Genomic DNA, 20,777 nt, shown 5'->3' with positions numbered 1-20,777 from the left:
TTGCAAATGAGGAAAGTGGGGTCTAGATGGGTTGTGACTTGACCAAAGCCACACAGGTAATAAGGGGCAGAGGTAGAATGTGAACTCAGATCCTCCAAATGTAGTACTCTCTCCTATACTATGCATGCTGCCCCCTTATTATTTTAAAAGGGGCAATATATAATAAAAATTATTACAAATACTGCTGAAGGAACTCAATGTTTATTAAAATGGAAAAGAAGGCAACATTCTCTGATATTTTGTATTGTATAACTAGATCACAGAATTACATCTTACCATAAGTGAAACAGAGCTCATAGATTATCTAAACCAAGAGTTCTTAAGTTGGGGTCTGTGATGTTGTTTTTTAAAAAATATTATGACATCTGTATTTCAGTATAATTGGCTGCCTTTGTAGTCCCATGTATTTTGTTTAACACATTTAAAAACATTCTCAGAGCCACAGAGTAAAGACAAAGCAAAGGTTCTGGGGTGGTTTTTGCTCTTACTGATATTATGTGGATGTTTTCTTATAGGACCTAAATACTTCAAAAACCTGTGATTTCATCAGTATGGACACTATCAGTCACCAAAGTAGGTTATAATCCCTCTTTGCCTCAGTGTCTTAAAAAAAAAAAGATTGTCTTTCAGTTTCCTATCACTTTCATTTCCCAAGTAGACAAGTCTTTATGAGTTGCTATAGTAAAAATAAAGTAAAATAAAACCCTACTTCCCTGTGATCAACCTGGTAGTAAGCCTTTCCACCCTAGTTAGGCTGGTTCTTAGATGACTGAGGCTTTGTGCACAGTTGAGAGCTTTCTAACTTGGTCAGATATAACAGAACTTCAACTTTTCCAGCATAGCTTTTGAAAATCCTTGATCCCTTCTAGAGCTTAATAAAACAGTGGAGTGTAGATGACTTGTTGGAGAGAATAGGCAAATTCTCAGCACAACTATCAAGGAAAAAAAGTATTAGATGTGTACATGGTCCAATTAGTTCAATAAAAATTAAGTTTCTGCTTATGTTCAAGGCACTTAATTTAATACAACATAGGTGTGTTAGTAAGTTTTACTAACCCCCAAATTTTAATTTCTTTTTTAAAAAAATATTCAATTTCAGCTTCAGTAAAAAGCCTAATATAACATTTGATAGAGCCATCAGTGCCTTCTGAGGTTTTAGGATGGATGAGAGATAATGCCTGCCCTGGGGCCTTTACTGACTATAAGCATGGAACAAGGTCAGGTGGTCAAGCAGCTTGTTAAAAAAAAAATTCTTATATCCTCTACATTAGTTTTATGTAATGAATCACTCAACACAGTTTCCCATTAAGACATGTCAAATCATTGATCTGTGTTCTGTCCAATGCAAAAATAACACACATAAACACATCTAGATGTAAACCCATATCGACTGAATGTTGATGTCTAAGGGACTTACCTGTAATAAAGGTGTCAGCTGCAAACCCAATGCTTGCTCATATAGCAAATTTAATTCTGCACAACTGGAAAAGGAGAGTTTGGAGGTATGGAGGTAATAATGTACATGCCGAAATGTGAATCCATCTCTGTCAATGAATAGCCGTTGGCTTTCTGAGGGTGTCAAGGCAGATGCCTCCTTCCACAGGAGGGAGTCTGGGAACTGAGCAAGCTTGCTTCTAGGAACGGAAAAGTGCCAACCCCCTACATTAAAATGAAACAAATCCTCTGCTGATTCATGAGACATCCCAGGTTCCTCCTAAATGGAAAATGAAGAGATTTATGACCTGGAGCACTTAAATATATTAAATAAATGTAAGGCTCTTTGGAGATCCTATCTACAAAGAAATGAGTTCATTGTTTGTTCTGGGTTCTTTCAGTCCCCTTGGTGGTTATTAATGTCGGCCAAAGAACACTAAGGTTTGTAGTGATGAGCCCAGTAAGTCAATAAACCTCACCATTAAAAACATAAGCTCATCTATTCATAATTGAATTTCCTATCTAACCTACTTTTTGTTTTTTTAAGCCTTAGACTGATGCAACATAGAAACAAGATAGAAAAACAGTATATCTACAAATGCAAATGTGTTCTGTAACAAATCTTCAACTAAAAACACAAAATGGACCGACCACACACGTAAAAGAAGGTGGTGAAGGACAAAGACCATGAAAGAAGAAAAGTTGACTGCCCCAAGTCTTTGCATGTAGCCTAATAGCTCAAGCTTGTCTATTTTCTTTCAAGGAGTTTAGGAAATCTTTTCAGATGACACAGGCCAAAGGGAATCTGGGGATATTGCCCACCGAAAGATGTAGTGGGAAGACAGTCCTCGACTTGAAGTGGGGCAACCTGAGTCTGAATTCTGATCCTGACATTTCCTGTGAGATCACAGGCAAGTCTCTGAATCTCATTTTTTTCTAATGTAAAATGGGAATGGTTAGTTTATATTGGCATTACCTACGGGGTTGTGAGGAAATCATGTTGTCAGCCTGTTATAAAAGTGAGCAGTTACTTAAGATTTAAACTGCATGGAAGAGGGAGTGCCTCGCTTCACTGAAATGCTGGACAGATCTTGTCCACCCCTGTCCACCCCGCCCCGGGTTGGCGAGGTGGTCAGAGCATTGCAGGCAGCGCCTGGGGCACGGACTGGGAGGCGCTCCGTCCTTCTGTCTGGGTCACCTGGCGATCGAACCCCTCCCTCTGCTTCCAGGGGGCGTCTGAGGCTGATCGGCCCCAGGGGAGCCCAGGGCCTCAGGGGCCACCCAGAAGGGGGTGGGCAGGGGCCACCGGACACTGGAGGGGGGTTGGGCTCCTGCTCCTCACTGCAGCCCCCATTCCCGAAAGGGCCACGGGGGTCCCTCACAAGAGGGTCCCTGGGGTGGCTGGGGGGCAGCAAGGCTGTGCGGCTCTGCCCACCCCCGCGCCTGGCCTCCAGGGCCCCAGCCAAGGGAGGCAGGCCATCAGTGTCAGCTGCAACAGGGGCCAGACCAGAAAACCAAGGCCTCTCTCCCCACACACAGCACCCTGGAGCGCTCCTTCCTCAGCAAGCACCCCTCCCCAGGCCGGGCTGCCCCTTCGCGGGTCCTGCCCTCAGGGAGATGCTCGCCACCCCACAGGTAGGGGCTTTCTCCACACTGATCTTCCAGTCACCCCCCCGCCAGGGCTGGCTGCATACCATGGTCACGGTGGCCTTGGGGCAAGGGGCTGCCAGCGAGTAACGGCCAGAGGGAGCGCGCGGAGCTGGGGTGGGGGGGGGCGGCTGGTGGTGGCAGGTGAGCAAGCTGGGGCGGGTGAGAGAGTGGAGCTATCGAGGGGCAGAGCGTGCAGCCCGGGAGTGTGCACGAGGTGATGGGGGGAGGGGGAGGTTAAAGAAGAGCAGCGCATGACGGGAAGGTGGGGGGATGTGAGGGGAGAACAGCGCGTGCAGCCTGGGAGGGTACACTGAGGTGATGGGGCGGGGTAGGGAGGGTGTGAGGTTAAAGGAGAGCAGCGCGTGCAGGTCCTGCACCCGGAGGGTACACGAGGTAATGGGGGTGGGGCGATGTTAGGGGAGAGTGGCACGTGCCGGCCTGGGAGGGTGCACGAGGTGATGAGAAGGGCGGAGGGTAGAGGAGAGCTGCGCAAGGGGGCGCCAGATGCAGAGACCGGCTGTTAGAGGAGAGTTTCTGCAGGGGCCTGAGACTCAGGGGAAATGGGGAGGGGGTTAGAGGAGAGGCACGAGGTGATGGGCATGGGACTGTTTAGGGAAGGGTCCCGGGCTCGGAAGAGACAGAGGACTGGTAGCGCAGGCCAGAGGTGTCCGGTGAGGGGCTGCGGGAGGGTCGGGTGGACTCGCGGAGTCTGTGGCTGAGGGAAGGGGCGGCTCCAGAGGGCAGGGGGCGCGAGGGCACAGGGGCTGTCAGGTAAGGGGGCGGGGGCGGGCACAGGGGCTCGAGGCCAGAGACGGGGTGTCAGGGGAGGGGGCGCCCGGGGGGGGAGGGGTTTGCGGGGGACTCTCCGGTTTCCCGGCATCCCCCAAGGCTGTCTCCCGGCCTCGCCAGCCAGGGGCCGGGCGGGACTGAGCTGGGATGGCGGAGCAGTGGAACCTGAACGAGGACGTGCTCCGCCGCATGGGGGCGCTGACCCACGAGGAGCCGGGTGCGGCCGGGGGGCGCCGGGAGGGAGGGGCCGGCTGGGAGTGGGGAGGGCGTGGGGAAACGGCAGCACCCACTGGGGAGGGAGCAGGGGTCCGGTCATGGAGGCCGGGAGGGAGGAGGGGGCACTTCGGTGTCACCTTTTGTCAGTCTCTCTGTCTCCTTCCCGGGGGCCCTTTGAGGGCCCAGTGATGTGGGGGCGGGGCCGTTCGTCAGGGTCTGAGAGTGCCCCTCACCATTTCAAGACCCACTGCCCCTCTGCCTTCGGGGGACATTGGGTTTGAAGCTCCCGATGTTGTTCTTTCCATTGAAGAAGGGATAGGCTGCTGCAGGAATCACTGCTCTGTGCTCTCGGATAGCTAGTGCCCAGCCCACTGCTTGGGGTGTGGTGTCACTTAAAATGCTGACCACTCCAGCTGACCCTAGTAGTCTGGCCTTAAACTTCCCTTTCCTTCTGTTTCCCCCATTTGTCAAATACATTGATAATGTGACCACAGTGCCTCTATTTGGTGGGGTAAAGTGCTTGGAATATTCAGTTATCAGTAACCAGTCATTATCCTTCCTTGTTATTTCTGCTGCTACTTTGAGCATATGTTTGCTTTAGAAATGTATTGTCTTAGGGATCACAGGATCATAGAATTTAGAGTTGGAAGGAACCTAGTCCATCCTCCTCAATTTTATAGATGAGGTACCCGAGGGCCAAAAAAGTGAAGGGCCCTGCACAGATTATAATAAGCAGAGCAGAGGGTTCAAATCCAGGTCTCCTTGATGTTTGATACTTTATAATTTAGGGATCCTGAATCAACTTATCTTATTCTTCTTTTCCCCCCCACCTCCCCAAAAAACTAGGGATAAATATCTTGCCTTTTTCTGAAAGACGACGTTATTGTTGGTTTGATTTTGTAAGACAAACATTTCTAAAGTGCTGTGTGCTTTAAAAAAATTGAAGTCAATTAAAATTTTGTTGTTTCAAGAATTTTTGAAATATTTGACACGATCTCTTGCTGTTTTCAAATAGCCATTCTGTTTGGTGGACCTCTCTCTACTGGACCTTAGAGACTGGAAGGGACCTTACACACAATTTAATCTAACCCCTTCATTTTGCAAATTGGGAAATTAAAGCCCAAGAGAGGAAATTATTTGCTGAAAGTTACATATAGTAAGCAAAAGAACTGGAATTCAAACCCTCTAACTAAAAATCAAGTAATCTTTCTGTTTCAGCAGAATTTTTTAAACGTTTTGGTCTGAGGATTCTTCTCTATTCTTAAAAGTTATTGGAGATTTCAAAGAGCTCTTATTATGTGTATTGTAACTCTTGATAATTACCATATTAAAAATTAAAACTAAGATTAAAAATTTTAAAATAATAATACATGCTAAACGTTCTTTTTAATAGCTTTGTCAAAACAAAAATGAGATTATTTGCATTTTTTGCAAGTATCTAATGTCTGGCTTAATAGAAGACAGCTAGATTCTCATATCTGCTTCTGCATTCAATATATTGATTTGTATTGTTTTGAAGTATATGAAGAAAATCCATCATCACACAGATATGTAGATGGAAAGGGGAGAAATATTTTAATAGTCAATAACTTAGTATTATTATGAAAATAGATTTGACCTCACAGATATTGATATTGTCTCAAATATTGATATTTGACCTCACCTTGATATTGTCTCAGAGGCTCCCAGGGGTCCTCCTATAACATTTTGGTAATTGCTGCATTATCCCAAGCTTCCTTCCCTGAGACTTTCAGGGAACACTCAAAACCATCACAAGGGGCAGGGGGAGAAAGGAAAGTCCATTTTTGCTAACTCTGCTCTTCCTTTAAACAGTTACTGAGAAAGAACATAATACATTTGCTAATGATTTATTTTCAGAATTGGTGGAGTCTCTTTCATTGCAGGGATCCTATGTAGGAAAAATCCATTCCATTGGTGAGACCTTCAAAAAATTTAAAAATCTCCGATCCTTAGATCTATCAAGAAATTTAATCTCTAGTCTGCAGGTAAGTTCCATATGATGAGAGGACTGTAGACCATGCTGTAGAAGAATTGATTGCAAGAACTCGGGATATTTAGCCTTGAGAAAAGAAGGAAGCAAATAAGCATTTATATAGCATCTACTATATGCCATAGGTACTGTGCTATGTAGAGGCTTTACTACAAATATTATTTTGTGTGCTCACAACAACCTTGCAAGGTAGGTACTATTACTCATATTTTACACTTGAGAAAACTGAGGCAAATAGGTTAAATGACTTGTCCAGGGTCACATAGCTGACAGTCTATCTGGGTCCAAATTTGAACTCAGGTCTTCCTGACTCCAGACCCAACACTCTAATCTATATCTAGTTTCAGAAGGCAGAAAAGACTTAGGAAGAGACCTGATGGTTGTCTTCAAATATTTAAAGGTCTGGCATATGAAAGAAGATTTGGAGACTTTAGATGTATTCTGTCTGGTGACAGAGAACAAAAATATCTTTAGCATTAACAAGAAGTTGCAGAGAGTCGGGTTTTAACTCATTATAGGAAAGAGCTTCCTAATAATTAGAGATGTCCAAAAGTAGAATGAACTGCTTCAGGAGGCTGTAGATTCCTCGTCATTGGAAGTATTCAAATGGAGGTTGTATAATCACTGAAGATTTTGAAGAAAAAGATTCTTGATGAGGTTTGAAATCAGACCTTTAAAGTCCTCTGCAACTCTGTGGTATTATTTTAGGACCAGTGAGGTAAACATAGTAAATATTGTGAATCAAATATATTTTAGAAGTGTTTTTGGGAGGAAATAAGAGATAGAGAAGATACAGCCTTTCCATTTTTGCCTTTTAGATCAAATTAGATAGCTGAGATCTATTCAATCTTAGATTTACTGGCATTTTACATTTATTAATGTCTCTTCCTAATTAGAGAAAAATTTATGTTGAGACCTGAAGGGTTCCTGCAAAATATGAATTTCTAGGAGCATTTGAAAGTGGAAGAGGTGATAGACTGAAAGGCAAGGAAACTTTTATGGACCTGGCAGTGTAGAAAAAAGCCTAGGAATGAAAGCAGAAAGGAGCAGCCCTGGGCAAAGCAAAGGAGTAAGGATTAGCTAACATACACAAGGGTTCTCTAAATATACACATGTATAGAATTTCTGTTCTTTTCCCTTGTGTCCCAAATGCCATACAAAAATATCTTTCCACATATTCCCATTGCAAAAAGCCTTTTCTCTGTACTTTTCCAGATACTCTCCAGATAAACTAAAGGTTTCAGATTGTCTTCTCAGCTTGCTATTTCATGAGATAACTGCTTACCTGGACAAACCATAATCTAGATCAGATGTCTAAATGACTTCCAGGCTGCATCCTTTGTATGTCTCCCTGCTAACCCGTAATACAAAACTTAAGCAGATTTCACTCAATCTTAAACTTACTGGCTTAATTTTCTAGCCTTCTGTGAGTTCCTTTCCAAGGAGATTTTCTCTGGATGTCTTCTGAAAAGAAAGACTAGTTTTCTAACAGGAATCTCATTACTTCATTGGCTTCAGAAAACTGTTGACTTAGGGTTTCCCCTTCTACATTTTATCATGGACTTGACTGGCTGGATTTGAACTCTATGGGTGTTTTCCTTTCTTACGTAAAATAAATGGAAAAAATAAACAAAAATAAATGGAAAAAATAAATATTGCTCTTGTTTGCTTTGCAATCAGTGATGCTTGCTTAATATTATTGTTCTGTATATGTTCATCTTTCCAGTACCAAGAAGCACTTTACTTAATTGCTTTAGGGAAAACAAAATGACTGTGATAATTGCTAATGCATCTTTAGGGAATGCATGGACCATTAAGAATTAGGAAGGTAGAAGGGAGATGGAAAGCTATTCACTTGACATTCACATCAAAAAGAATTAAAAGTTACCTGAGATTGAGCATCAAATTTACCGAGTGCTTGCAATACCCAGAGGTATTTTAATAACAGGCTCAATAGTTGTAACTTCTGCCTCATTCAGTGATAGTCAATGGAAAATGATTTTACTAAAAAACATTATAGTAAATGTATTGTATGAAGTCAAATGGGGAAAGACATTGCCAGTCAGGAGAATCAGAGAAAGTTTTGGGGCAGAGGATAGCATTTGAGATGGGCTTTAAAGGATAGATAGGCATAAAATAGATGAAAAGGGAAGAGGCAATTCTATTTGTAGGGAACACCATGAGCAAAGGCAGGGAGGAAGAACAACATGTATTTGGGGAGACAGGAGGTGAGAGTGGAGAGCAGCATTCTAATTTGCTCAAATTGTAAAGGAGAGGAATATGAGACAAGTCTGGAAAGTTATACAGGTGCCCAATTGTGTAGGACTTTATGTAGGTTTTGAAAAATTGAACAGAAATGGGCAAAAATGGCTGATTTATTCAGCAAACCTATATTAAGCACCTACTAAACCTGACACTCTAATATGACTGCAATTAAAAATTGAAAAGAGTTGAAATTTGAAAAACTTGAAAACAATTTCAGTCAGTTGTCTGCAGAGGAGGGAGCTATTGCAGTTAGAGGATCTGGTTTCAAATTCCAATTCTGCCAAATACTACTTAGTTAACCTTGTTTTCTTATTTGTAAAATAAGGTTGGTATAGATGATCTCTAAGGTCTCCTAAATTGAAATTCTATGATCCCCATGATCTCTATCCTGGATAGATACATAGATATTAAAGCTGCTCCTGAGAATTGGCTTAGAAGCCAGGAGCTCCATTTTCTAGTCTTGGCTCTGCTCTCCCCTAGATGCATGACCTTGGGTGAATTGTTTTACCTCTCTTGCCTCAATTTCCCCATCTGTAAAATGAGAAAGTTTAAACTGGATGATAGTCTAAGGTCCCTTTCTGCTCTGTGGTTCATACTGTATTAAAAGGTGAGTTTGCCATCAGAAATAGTAGTACTGCAAAAGTTGGCAGTGATAAGGCATGTCTAAAGAGTAATGGCTTCAGTAATGGTCTGATAAAAGGTAGAAATAATTTTAAAAGGTGAAGGAACAACAAGGGGGGAAAGAATTTAGGCCCTGACTTAGGATGTTTGTATCTTTTCATTTTAGTGAACTATTAAATTTATAACCCTATTACTATGATTACCTATATCTGATAACCCTATAGTGTTAAGTGATAATCATATAACTGTTAGCCCTATAAGTGATAATGAGGGCTCAGGTACTACTCATATTAGATACAGGGGAAGTTGGAAGACATTGAAGGCTTAAAACAGGTACTGATATGACCACATTAGAGATGAAGGCTGTTTTATGTTATATGCTTTATAAGTATACAATTATAACACAGTAATAACTTTATACCATTTCATCAGTATTACAGCCACAAAAAAAGAATTAAAATAACAGTGGGGATCAGTTTTGCTATTTTTCTTCTTTTTCTGTTTCTTTTAAAAATATTCTTTGTTATATGGGATAAAGGATGGTAGGAGAAATTTGAGCCATGTAAATACAAAAGATATAAATAAAAATTTATTTTAAAAAGTGGGATGATTGTATGTGTGTATGTGTGTTTGTGTGCAATTGTCCCAGCTTTCTGGGATATATAGCCATATTTCCATTAAGAGTTTTAAAAATATGCCCTTCTCCCAAAGAATCTATTTTTTTGTCTTGATTTCTTTTCCACTAAAAAATGGAGCAGCAGTTATAATCCAGGAGTATGTATTGAATTAAACCAGGGTAAAAAGTGTGCTGAAGGCATTTTGCTTCCCTTCTACAAGTCAGGATTGGGATGGGGACACAGAGATTGGGCATGACTGAAAAAGAAAAATGGACAGTAGCCATTAGCAAGCAGGTGCCCCAATTTGAATATCAGATTTTATAAACTGCTTTGAGTTTCTTGGAAGAAACATACTCTGTAGATGAATTATTAATACTTAAAACCTCATAAGACTCTCCTTACAGCTTTTCAAGGAGAAAATAGTGTGAGAGAAAGAATAGGGGGAAAACTTGAACTGAATAAGGAGAATTAATTGTCAGGGTGATTTGGAGAGCTTTAGAATTGTGGAGAAGGCCAGAGATGAATTTGGAAAGAAGGTGGGAATGATTTGAAAAGTTGAAAACTAAAGGAGGAAGGCTCAATTTGAAGGAAGAAAAGAAGGAAAAGGTTCATTTTGAAAGAGAAGAAGGATTAGGGGAAAAGGACCCAAAATGGAGAAGGAAGAACCAAAAAAGGGGCAGGAGAAAAAATAAACTGAAGAAGGAGGAGAAGGAAAAGGAGAAAGTAGTAAGAAAAGTTAAAGAAAAGACAGGGAAAGATAAGAGATTAGTGGGAGAGAGAAAAGGAAGTTCGTTATGGCTGTCAAGTTATTAAGGTTTGCTAAAGAAGTGAGAGTGACATCTGAAGTTAATAATCATCCTAACCTGAGGCTCTCACTTCTAACAACTAAGGAGAGCATGGTGAATTGTGCAGTGATTTGCATTGAATACCCAAAGTTTGCAATTTTTGCCATAGTCATAATATTTATACTACAGGCAGGGCTCCCTCCTAAGAGAGAAAGTGATGGCTTTTGAAGAATGCCTCTCCATATTTCAGGTCATCAAGCATAGTGAATGTTCCCTTACAAATGGAAGAAAAACAAGCAGGTTTTCAGTGTGAAAACCAAGAAGTACTTGAAGAGGCAAAAGTGAAACCTGAGCTGTGCCAGGAGGTTGGAGAGTAAAAGAATATCACAAAGAGAAGGAAGGAAAGGAGGCCTATTGAATACTTGGAGCTAAGAGAAAAATAAGGCTGTTTTTGAAGAGGGAAAGCTGAATACTCTGGAGAGTAAGCATCTGCATGTCCCCCAAGGAATGAAGCAGTAAATCCACAAGGGCTCTCTAATGAGAATTTATCCATCAAGGATCAGAAGAGAAAAGAGTATGGTGGTTAGTGATTTCCTCTCCAGACTTTTCTGACCAGTCTCAAACCTCACTCCAGACTTGGAATTTACACTCCACTGCTGCTGCCTCTTCCTCTGGAGGGATGGCTTGGATAACTCATCCAAGAATCTCCATTTATAGAGGGTACCCAAGCCAGCCTAGTCTTCTTTCCTCCCCAGTCTGTACTTAAGATTTTCTGTACCATAACCCTGCCATGGGTAACTTTGTCCAGTCCTCACCACTTTTCACTTTCAGCTTCCTTTTTTTATGTGTTGTTTTCCCCCGTTGAAATGTTAAACTCTTGAGGAAAGGACTTGCCTTACTATATATTTATAGCACTATGCCTGGCCCATAGTATTTAACAAATATTTGTTGCTTGACTGAAGCTGTTTGTCAGCCTGATAACAGTAACAGAGGGATCTGCTATCTTCCTGCCATGTGTAGCTAAGATGTGACAGAGAATCTTCTAAGATTTTTTTGAATAGATGATTATTACCAACTTCTGGTAAATACAGTAAGAGAAAAACAGATTTAGGAAATGAAGCTGTTGAAGAAGATGGTGTCTAAGATTTGGATTTCTGTGCTACAATGTACAATGTAGGAATGTCAGACCTCTCCACAGATAGAGTAAAGCCCTTAGCAAAGGCTAGTAGAACTGCATTTGCTTAGTGTCTTTTTTATCTTGAATAGATAAAAAATAGATAAAAGCCTTTAATCTGAAAAGAAAAGTGGAAGCAAGAGGCAACCTATGTAGGTCCAATGACCTAGATGCCATAAGTAGCTATAATGTGGAAGAATGGATAATAGAGATTCCAGAAGTTCACAGAAAACAAAATCCAAGAAAAGAGCAAGTAATAAAAACCCATGATGTTGGATGTCTGTACAGAAATGTTCAAGGTACAGTTAACAGGCAAGAACTAGAAATCAGTCAACATATTAACAACTTATTAAGCGCTTGTGATGTGCCAGACACTGTGGATACAAGGGCAAAAATGAAATGTTTTCTCCACCCTCAAGGAACTTGTTTTACTGGGGGAAAACAACATGTATACCCATAAAAGAAGCAAAATATAGTCAAGGAATTATAAAGTAATTGGAGTAGTGGGGGCACTAGTAATTAGGGAATAAGAAAGACTTCAATTAATTAAAAATAAATGACATTTGAGCTGCACTTTGAAAGAAACTAGGTTGTTAAGGAGAGAAGGGAAAGGAGGTGTGTTCCAGGCCTGGGAAATGGTCGCCTATGCAAAGGCTGATAACTGATGACCAAGAAGAGACAAAAATGGTCAATTCTCTTTTGCATCTGTTTTCTCTGCCAATGAAGATTATTTTGGGCCTGGCAAGAACAGAATAAATGTGGCTAATGGGGAGTTGATAGCTAAAATAAGGAGATAGGAAAAGAGTACCTAGATAAATGCTCCTCGTGAATCCCAAATCACTTGGCTCAAATGAACTACATCTTTAGGTACTGGAAGAATGGGCAGAGATGATTTTGAAGGCACTGCCAACAATTCTTGAAAGATTTTAGAGAATGAGATATTGAAGTTTTAAAGAAGGGCAAATGTGTCATGGTTATCAAAAGGGGAGTGGGAATGAAATCTATAAACCATAGGTCAGGGACCTTGACTTTGATATCTGGCAATTTCTGAAGCATAATTAAAGAGATAGTGAGCATCAAGAAAATGACCACCATTGGTTTCATCAAGAATAGGTCAGATCAGACTAACTTTATTTCCTTTTTTGACAAGATTACTTAATTGGTAGATGAGGGGAATACTGTAAATATATTCATCGAGGGCTACAGACCTGTAGGTGTCTATGGAGAGATTTTGGCAGGTCTGTGAACTTGAATGGGAAAAATTACATCTTTGTTTTCACTAATCTCTAACCAAAATTTAGCATTTCCTTTGACTAAGAATTTTTTTTTACAAAATTATTCCGAGAAGTCCACAGGCTTGCTTCAACAAACTGACAAGGGGATCCAGGATACAAGAAAGGTTAAGAATCCCTGATCTAACTTTTAGCAAAGCAGTTGGTAAGGTATTTCATGTTGTTCTCATGGCAAAATATGGAGATATTTGGGCTAAGCAAATAGATTCAGAACTGGTTCAATGGAGGGATCCAAAAGGTCATTGTCATTATCACCAGTTTAATGTCAGCCTAGAAGGGGCATCTCTAGTGATATACCCTAGAGATCTGTGCTGCTTGAAGGCAGAGAAGGTGTACTTCTGTAGTTTGCATATGACACAAAAGTAGATTAGATATTGTATGTGGCAGGAGTCAAAAACACCTTCACAATTTGTGTCAAAAGGAATTAAACAAAATTTTATAGAAATTAAATATAAAGCCTTGCACATGACTTTAAAAAATCAGCCTCAGAAGTATGTGAATAGATATATTTATTTGGAGAAGATCTGAGAATTTGAATGGAGGACTTAATGTGTGTGACAGATGACTGATATAGCAGACAAGAAAACGTATGTGATCCTTGCTTGCATTAAGAGGGATCAGATGGGAGATTCTTTTCTCCCTTCCCTGGTCAAAGCATATCTGGAGTATTATGTGCCATTCTAGATGCCTCATTTTAGGAAGAACAATGAGGAACAAACAAGTATAAGATGCTCCAGAAGGTGTACTGTTTCAATTTCATGCTATAGGAAGAGGCTTCTCCTGAAAGACCTGGGGATGTTTAACATGTTAAAGACTTAGAGACTTCCCAACAGCTGTATTTAGGTATTGGAAGGTTGCTTCAGAGAAAGGGCACAAGACTTGTTCTGCTTGACCTGTTAATGAATGGAAGAAGAAAATTGTAGTGTCATCTAAGGGAAAACTACCTAAAAATGACAGCTGTTCAAAAGTGGGATGGGCTGCCACGTGAGGGAGGGGACTCCTTCCCTGTCTCTTAGAGATCTTCAGGCTAAGGCTGGATGACCAATTGTCAGGAATGTTGGAATGGAAATTCTTGTCCTATTGTAGGTTGGACTAGATGGTCATGGACATCCATTTCAACTCTTAAATTCTGTCATCATGACTCAGCACTGGGAAGGACCTTAGAGAAACCTTGCCCAAGCTCCTTGTTTTATAGAGAAAACTGAGACCTAGAAGAATGACTTGCCCAAGGGGACCAAGGGAGTAGAGAAGAGATTTGAAACCAGGTCCTTTGATTCCAAATCTAGTGCTCTTGCTACAATCTCAATGCATAGGACAGTTTATCTCCTTCTGAAAGGCTATTTCTACATTATCATACAGCTGAGTGGCATTCTAGCACTGCCTTCTACATCTATCAGATGAGTGCTAAATAGCAAGTATATTCCCACTTTTAGCTGTGGGACTTGTGGTCTCTTCCAACAGGCATCTTTTAACAGTTTTTTTCCTTAATAGGGTATCGAGTATTTATCTTCACTCCAAGATCTGAATTTATATTACAACAACATTCCTTCATTAGCAGAGGTGTCCCGCCTGCAGGCTTTACCTTGCCTAAAAGAGCTAGATTTGAGACTCAATCCTGTTGTCAGGAAAGATACAGACTATAGACTCTTTGCTGTACACATGCTACAAAATCTGGAGAAACTGGGTGAGAGCCTCCCCCTCCCACACCCTACCCTTTCAAAGACTTTGGTAAACAGCAATGTTTACTGTTAACTTCTTGCCTCCTACCATCTTGGAAGTTCGCCCAGGTGTAGAAATGAATGGTGTAAACTAAAAAATAAAAAAAGAGAGGAAAATGAAAAAAAAAAAGGAAGTTGGCCCAGGGTTCTCAGAGTGCATTGTTTATTAGTATTTATGTAGATCTTTTATTTTGGCAGTATATTTTATGACCTTTTTTAGTATTTTTAATGCAAATCTTTCCCTTTTTTGTGTCACTCCATTTTAGTTCTCTCTAGTTTAACCTTATTTGATTACTTCAGGAAAAATACACACACATTAAAAAATGCTTCCAGGCTGACATTTGGGCTAAAAGGCCCCTAGGACATGAAACTATTAGAGATCAATATTGCATATCCCAGGGGTGGCCAGGTAGCACAGCGAGTAAGAGCACTGGCCCCAGAGTCGGGATAACCTGGGATCTAATCCAGGCTCAGACATTTAGTACCCACCCAGAAACACCTGGCCATGTAACCTTGGGCAAGTTACTTAACCCCAGTTGCTTAGGGGTGGCCAGGTGGTGCAGTGAGTAAGAGCATTGGCCCCAGAGTCGGGATGACCTGGGATTGAATCCAGGCCTTGATACTTAGCACCATACCCAGAAATAACTGGCCGTATAACCTTAAGCAAGTTACTTAACCCCAATTGCTTAAAAAAAATATTGTATATTCCTACCTTTTATTGATGAGTTAGTTACCTTACCTTCTAGTGGAAAAGGAACTTTTGAATCAGTAACATGAACAAAACAGACCTGTTTGAGCCAGCTCTTTCCAAATAGGGGTGGCTTAACTTCAATCCTCAGGCTCAAACCATTTGGCTCTTTGGACCTTTAGTCATTAGCACATGTCTTAACTGAGGAAAGAATACTTTAGTTGTTGACTGTCCAACCTTCCTTTCCTTAGGTGTGGTTGCACCTGTGTAACAGTCATTGCTATGATATTTCTTAGCATCTCTAAGAGTTTCTGTTAGTCCCAGTGACAACATAATAGCATTGTTCTGTCACCTGTCTCTGCCCACAGCACAAAAGGATATGAAATCTGTACCTGGTTTTCACTTTGTGAATTTGATTTTATTTCACAGGAAACAATTAGAATGCCTAGATTATCTTTTTTGTCTTTAGATGACCGGGTAGTCCGGGACAGTGAGCGGAAAGCTGCCAAGCTTCATTTCAGTCAGCCGGACAGCAATGAAAATTTCCTCTTTGATATGGAAAATAAGAGGCAAGGAGTTTTATCTTATTTTATTTGGTTTGGTATTTGATTGTGTTACAGTGAACAGTGAACTTCCAATAAAAGATCTTTACTTTCCCAGCTGAACTCACAGGTTGCCAAAATCCTAAAATTATGTTATTAGTATAAGTAGCTAGAGAATTATGTCATATAAGCATCTAGACCCTCCATGTGTACATTCCTGTCTTCTTGAATAATTGTGTCCCACATGTAACATGCTGTCAGGGAAAGAGTAATGGAGACCTGAGTTTGAATCTAGGTTCTGGAGCTTATTAACTATGTCACTTGGGGAATTCACTTAACTTCTCAGCTCCTCATTTCTTCTTCTATAAAATGAGGGTAATACTTGCATTAACCAGTAGACAGATGATGAAACATTTCCTTTTACTCAATAGAAAAAGAATAGGTTTGGAAGGTTTCACATGCTGCTGTGAGGGGAAAACAGGAACCATAATCATTTCTTGACATCTTGATGGACTAAAAATGTAAAAATACTTCAACCACCTGGAGTCATAATAGTAGAAAATAAGAGGCATTAAAATACAACTTTATAAGGACAAAGTGAAATAAATAGACTCATCTCAATACTGCCAACCACCATGTTTAGTATTGTTTAACTATTTTTCTTTTTTTTTAAAAAACGACTGGCATAAAAACAAAAAGTAGCAATAAAAGAAAAATATTGCATTATGTTATATAGAGTTGTGAGTAAAAGCTCTTTGTAAATTTTAAAAATGTTATATAAAGTAAGCTTCTACTATTATTTTAGAATCAGCTTGGGTATACACCTAGGGATTATCAAAAACTTTCTAAGATTCCTGAGCAGACTGGGCAGATTTCTCTTTCTTCTTAGTTATAATCTATATGTGGAGTTTTACCAACTGAGTTGAGAACAACTATCTTAGGTAGGCAGGAATTTAAGTAGACTTTTCTATCTGGTGTTTAAAGGAAAAATAATTTCTCTGTGAAGGAAATAATGAGCAGACTAGTTAAGTACCCAAGCTGTGAAAGGTCCAGCCTCTCTTTTCCATTTTTAGTTAATGATTATATTCAAATAGGTCTTATGCATTTTGTACCCCAGCATGAAATCTAAGAACTCAATCTTTGGAGTAGCTTTAAAAAAATTTTAGGAGACAGCATTTGTATGGTCAAGGCTCAAAATACAATTTTCTTTCCTCTTGGGTCGTTTGTTTGTTGTTTTGGTAATAAGATATGCTGCTGCCAGGAAAACTGTGGTTCTTTGGTCATATCTAGATAATCTAACGGCCTGGCTTCTTATAATGGTGAATAGAACTGAAAGAAATGGAATAATTTGCTAGATCAGATTCTTCTGTCTCTCTCTCCCTCTCTCCATACATACATATACATTTGTCAAGGTGAAACCCTGTACTGTCTTTTTCCAACCCAAAGGAAAATTTATATTCATTTTGCTCATTTGCTGAATACTTCATTCTTTACTCTTTGACCATTAGGTGAAATAAAAATATACATTTCTTAGTAACTATATACCGCTGCTACCCTCTGCCAACTGAGATAGATTGCCGACTGAGAGAACTTAGGGTCACAGAATTTAAGCACTATCATATAACTTTAGAAATTATGTTTCACCAAAACTTAGTAATGTTTTAAACAAAGTTATAAAATGTTTTGACCATAATATTAAATGTGGATTAGGAAGAAATAAGAAAATATCACAGTTATAGAAAAGTTCTGTTTAATTTGGGATTGTATCTACATTAACACAAAATGAAGTAGAGATTTGGTGTTTATTAATTCGATCATTGTAGAAAATCAAACCAGTAATATGTAGAAAATTGGACTTTTGGTGGCCCAAAGCATTCATTTCTTCACTTAGATTTGGATCAAACAACAAAAACATTAATGAGATAGTTGTCAAAGCTGTATTTTACTGTATATTGTGAAAAGGGTGGGATTCAGAAAATAGAAATTCTTACTTGCATAAGGCTACCTTTCCATCTGTAAAATATAGTGGTGTACAACTTGACACAAATCTGTCTTCTGTAAGCCAGGTGCAGATGACATCCAGAATATTGTTATTTGTTTTTCATATTCCTGCTTCTCGTGGCAGTGAAATAATTACTTCAAAATTTCTAGGGGTGACTAGGTGGAGCAGTGAATAGAGCACCAGTCCTACAGTCAGGAGGACCTGAGTTCAAACCAGCCTCAGGCACTTAACACTTACTAGCCATGTGACCTTGGGCAAGTCACTTAACCCTAATTGCTCTGCCTTCCTTCCAAACAGCAAAAACAAAAAAAAAGTTCTAAATTATTTTAAACAAGACAAAGTGAATTTTTACATTTGTATTTTCATAGTCACCATTTTTTCTGATAACCCTGTCACCTCTCTTACATTTTCTCTCTGAATTTTGCTGTCATGTTAAAATAATTCTTATAAGCTGAGGTAGTAAGCAGGGACCTCTTGTATGTTTTGAAATGAATTACTGTTGAGCTCTGTCATTCCATCCCATAACTATTGTCACTGAGTGCAATTGGTCTAGCAATCCCAATAAGAAAACTAAGTGGCTGGAATGAATGCACATTGCCCAGATAATGTTAGATGTTAATTGAGTTGATCTCTTAGTCCATTAGAAAATATGTCTTGAACAAGCATGATAGGTGACAATGAGCTAGGTCCAGAATGAAATAATCAGAAAAGTCTAGATCAATCTATCAATCAATCAAATAAGCATTTAATAAGTACCTCCTAGATGCCAGTTTCTGTGCTAGGTACTAGATTACTTGGGAAATTGCAGTACTTTCAAATGATTCAATGCTACTTGCTTGATATCAAAGCTGTACTCCCTCCCCCACCCTTTTTAAAAAACATCCCCATTATCTTGGTGATGCTGTATGACATCATGTGTGCCATGTACTATACCAAAATCTCTGAAGTATACTAATTGTAGGTTACCAGAAAGCCATGGTCACATTCTGTGTCTAAAGGTTATAGTATATTATCAGCAGTTGCTGCAGGTACATGAGAAATGGCATAAAGCATTATTACTGAGGACATGTAGACCCCAAAGGAGGTGGCTGAGTGTAGCAAGAGTGAGGGATAACTGATGGAATAGCTGAAGTGTTCAAAGGTGTCCATGAAATGCAGAAGACTGAAGACTCTCAACATTTGGGTAGGTTCTCCACAGAGGATTTAGGGGATTGTGCAGGATGAGATGTGAGGGAGGGGTTGTGACCCACACTGGTGGAGGGAGTCCACAAACTGATGAAAGGAAGGATCCATTGAAGTATCAGAAGAGTCCTATCTCCCAGATTTCTGTTGCCCAGATTCTCTAGTGTCTTTGCCCACCAGACAGGTCCATAAATGAAAAATATTATTCATTGTTTGGGCTTCTAAATACGCAGATTTGTAGTGGCAGAATAAATCCCATGAGAACAATTGTTGTCAATTTTTCTTCTCTAGGGAAAACTTTGCACTTTTAATTAAAAATTGAGAACCACTGAGAAAAAATGTGGCAGTGAATAAAATGTATATCAAAAAATATTGTCAATTATATTTCTGAGATGGGCCAATACATAATACACACACATTTCAGTCCTTTGTCATGGGTGTGTTTACAAAGTTTGTTGTTTGGTTTGTGCATATTCTAATCATTCATCAGATTTCTACAGTCTGTTGACATGAAGTTCAGGCCTCTCCTACTGCACTTTTCCCTGCTTTGCCCTGGGATTTGAGGCATTGAAATTAAAAACAAAACATTCTGAATAAAATATCACTCTTCGTCTATTTCTGAAACCAAGAACTTCTTGGGTTTTTTTTTTCCCAAGAACTTCTTTAGAACTTATATGTTTTACTTTACATAATAGGTTTGTTCCTGAAAAATTTTGTGCATTATTTTTTTGCAAATCAAATCTTATTTTAAATGTACTAGGAGAATACACTATAGAAACCCCTGATGATTAATTCTTTTGTAAAATGATTTATCATCTCTCGAATTTGTTGGATCCAGATTTTTATATCTGGGATTTATGTGAAGTGGAGATACCCATGCATTGTGAAAAAAAATCACCTTCATTACAACATTATAAGTGATTACAAAACATTTATCATGAGGGGAAAATATTATCTAGGTACAAGGTCATATTTAGAAATATTTTATTAATGAGCTCAAGAAATATTCATGGTATAAATAAAAATGTAACTGGGGGTAGGGAGACTTTCTTCCTAAACCTTAGTGTCCCCTAATGGATAGTGCTCCCCAAATACTCCAGTATGATTACATTCTTGGCCAGAAGTCATATTAATATGAATGCTAATATTATTAGCTTCCTAGCTTTATCCATGCTCTTAAGTAAAGTACATTTGTTCATGAAGGACAAAATCTTTTCTTTCTCTGTTTTTCTTTAAACTAATGACTACAAACTATCTTTTCTTTGGATAATATTTCAGTTCTTAGGCATTAACTCTTTTTCTTTCTGTAACCTGAGTGTTTTTTCACCCTAACTATACATATTCTCTTAGAACCTTTGTCTTATAATGTCACTATCTATCTTTGTAATGAAACCATGGTAAAGTGGAAAGACGCCTGGAGACTTTGAGGCCTAGAACCCTGATTCTGCCTCTTACTTGCACTACCCACTACATGGTGTACCTGCCCCCCTCCTAACTTCCCTTTTCCCCCCATCCTCCCAGTCCCTCAGGTTTGCTGTACCAGAGACTTCCTCCACTCCTCACACTCCCTCACCCTGCCATTCTAGGCAGCTGCCAAGTCTTATTCCATCTCCACAGCATCTCTCTCATCCATCCATCCATCTATCCCCTCTTCTCCAGCTATGAGGACACCATTCTAGCTCATGACTTCGTCACCTCTTGTTTCTACCTCCAAAACAAGGTTGTGTGTGTGTGAGAGAGAGACAGAGAGAGAGAGAGAGAGAGAGAGAGAGAGAGAGAGAGAGAGAGAGA

General features: G+C 39.8%; 2 protein-coding genes across 2 annotated transcripts in view; one reads left to right on the top strand and one right to left on the bottom strand.

Annotated features, from left to right (window-relative positions):
- KCTD19 (potassium channel tetramerization domain containing 19) overlaps window positions 1–1,702 on the bottom strand; it is a 43,480-nt gene extending 41,778 nt beyond the window's left edge. The window contains 2 exon segments of the mRNA XM_069085931.1: window positions 177–181; window positions 1,418–1,702. Coding sequence (XP_068942032.1) covers window positions 177–181; window positions 1,418–1,702 — 290 coding nt within the window.
- A 2,318-nt stretch (window positions 1,703–4,020) lies between these two features.
- Window positions 4,021–20,777, top strand: part of LRRC36 (leucine rich repeat containing 36) — a 48,644-nt gene continuing 31,887 nt past the window's right edge. Inside the window, exons 1-4 of the mRNA XM_069085889.1 lie at window positions 4,021–4,090; window positions 5,968–6,095; window positions 14,346–14,538; window positions 15,730–15,829. Coding sequence (XP_068941990.1) covers window positions 4,021–4,090; window positions 5,968–6,095; window positions 14,346–14,538; window positions 15,730–15,829 — 491 coding nt within the window. The remainder of the gene's footprint in view (window positions 4,091–5,967; window positions 6,096–14,345; window positions 14,539–15,729; window positions 15,830–20,777) is intronic.

Source organism: Petaurus breviceps, unplaced genomic scaffold (genome assembly GCF_028583685.1).
Source record: "Petaurus breviceps papuanus isolate PSGF00001 unplaced genomic scaffold, PetGlider_PUasm1.0 176, whole genome shotgun sequence".
Classification (NCBI taxonomy): domain Eukaryota; kingdom Metazoa; phylum Chordata; class Mammalia; order Diprotodontia; family Petauridae; genus Petaurus; species Petaurus breviceps.
The sequence above is the reverse complement of the archived record's forward strand: the minus strand, read 5'-3'. Positions and strand labels throughout refer to the sequence as shown.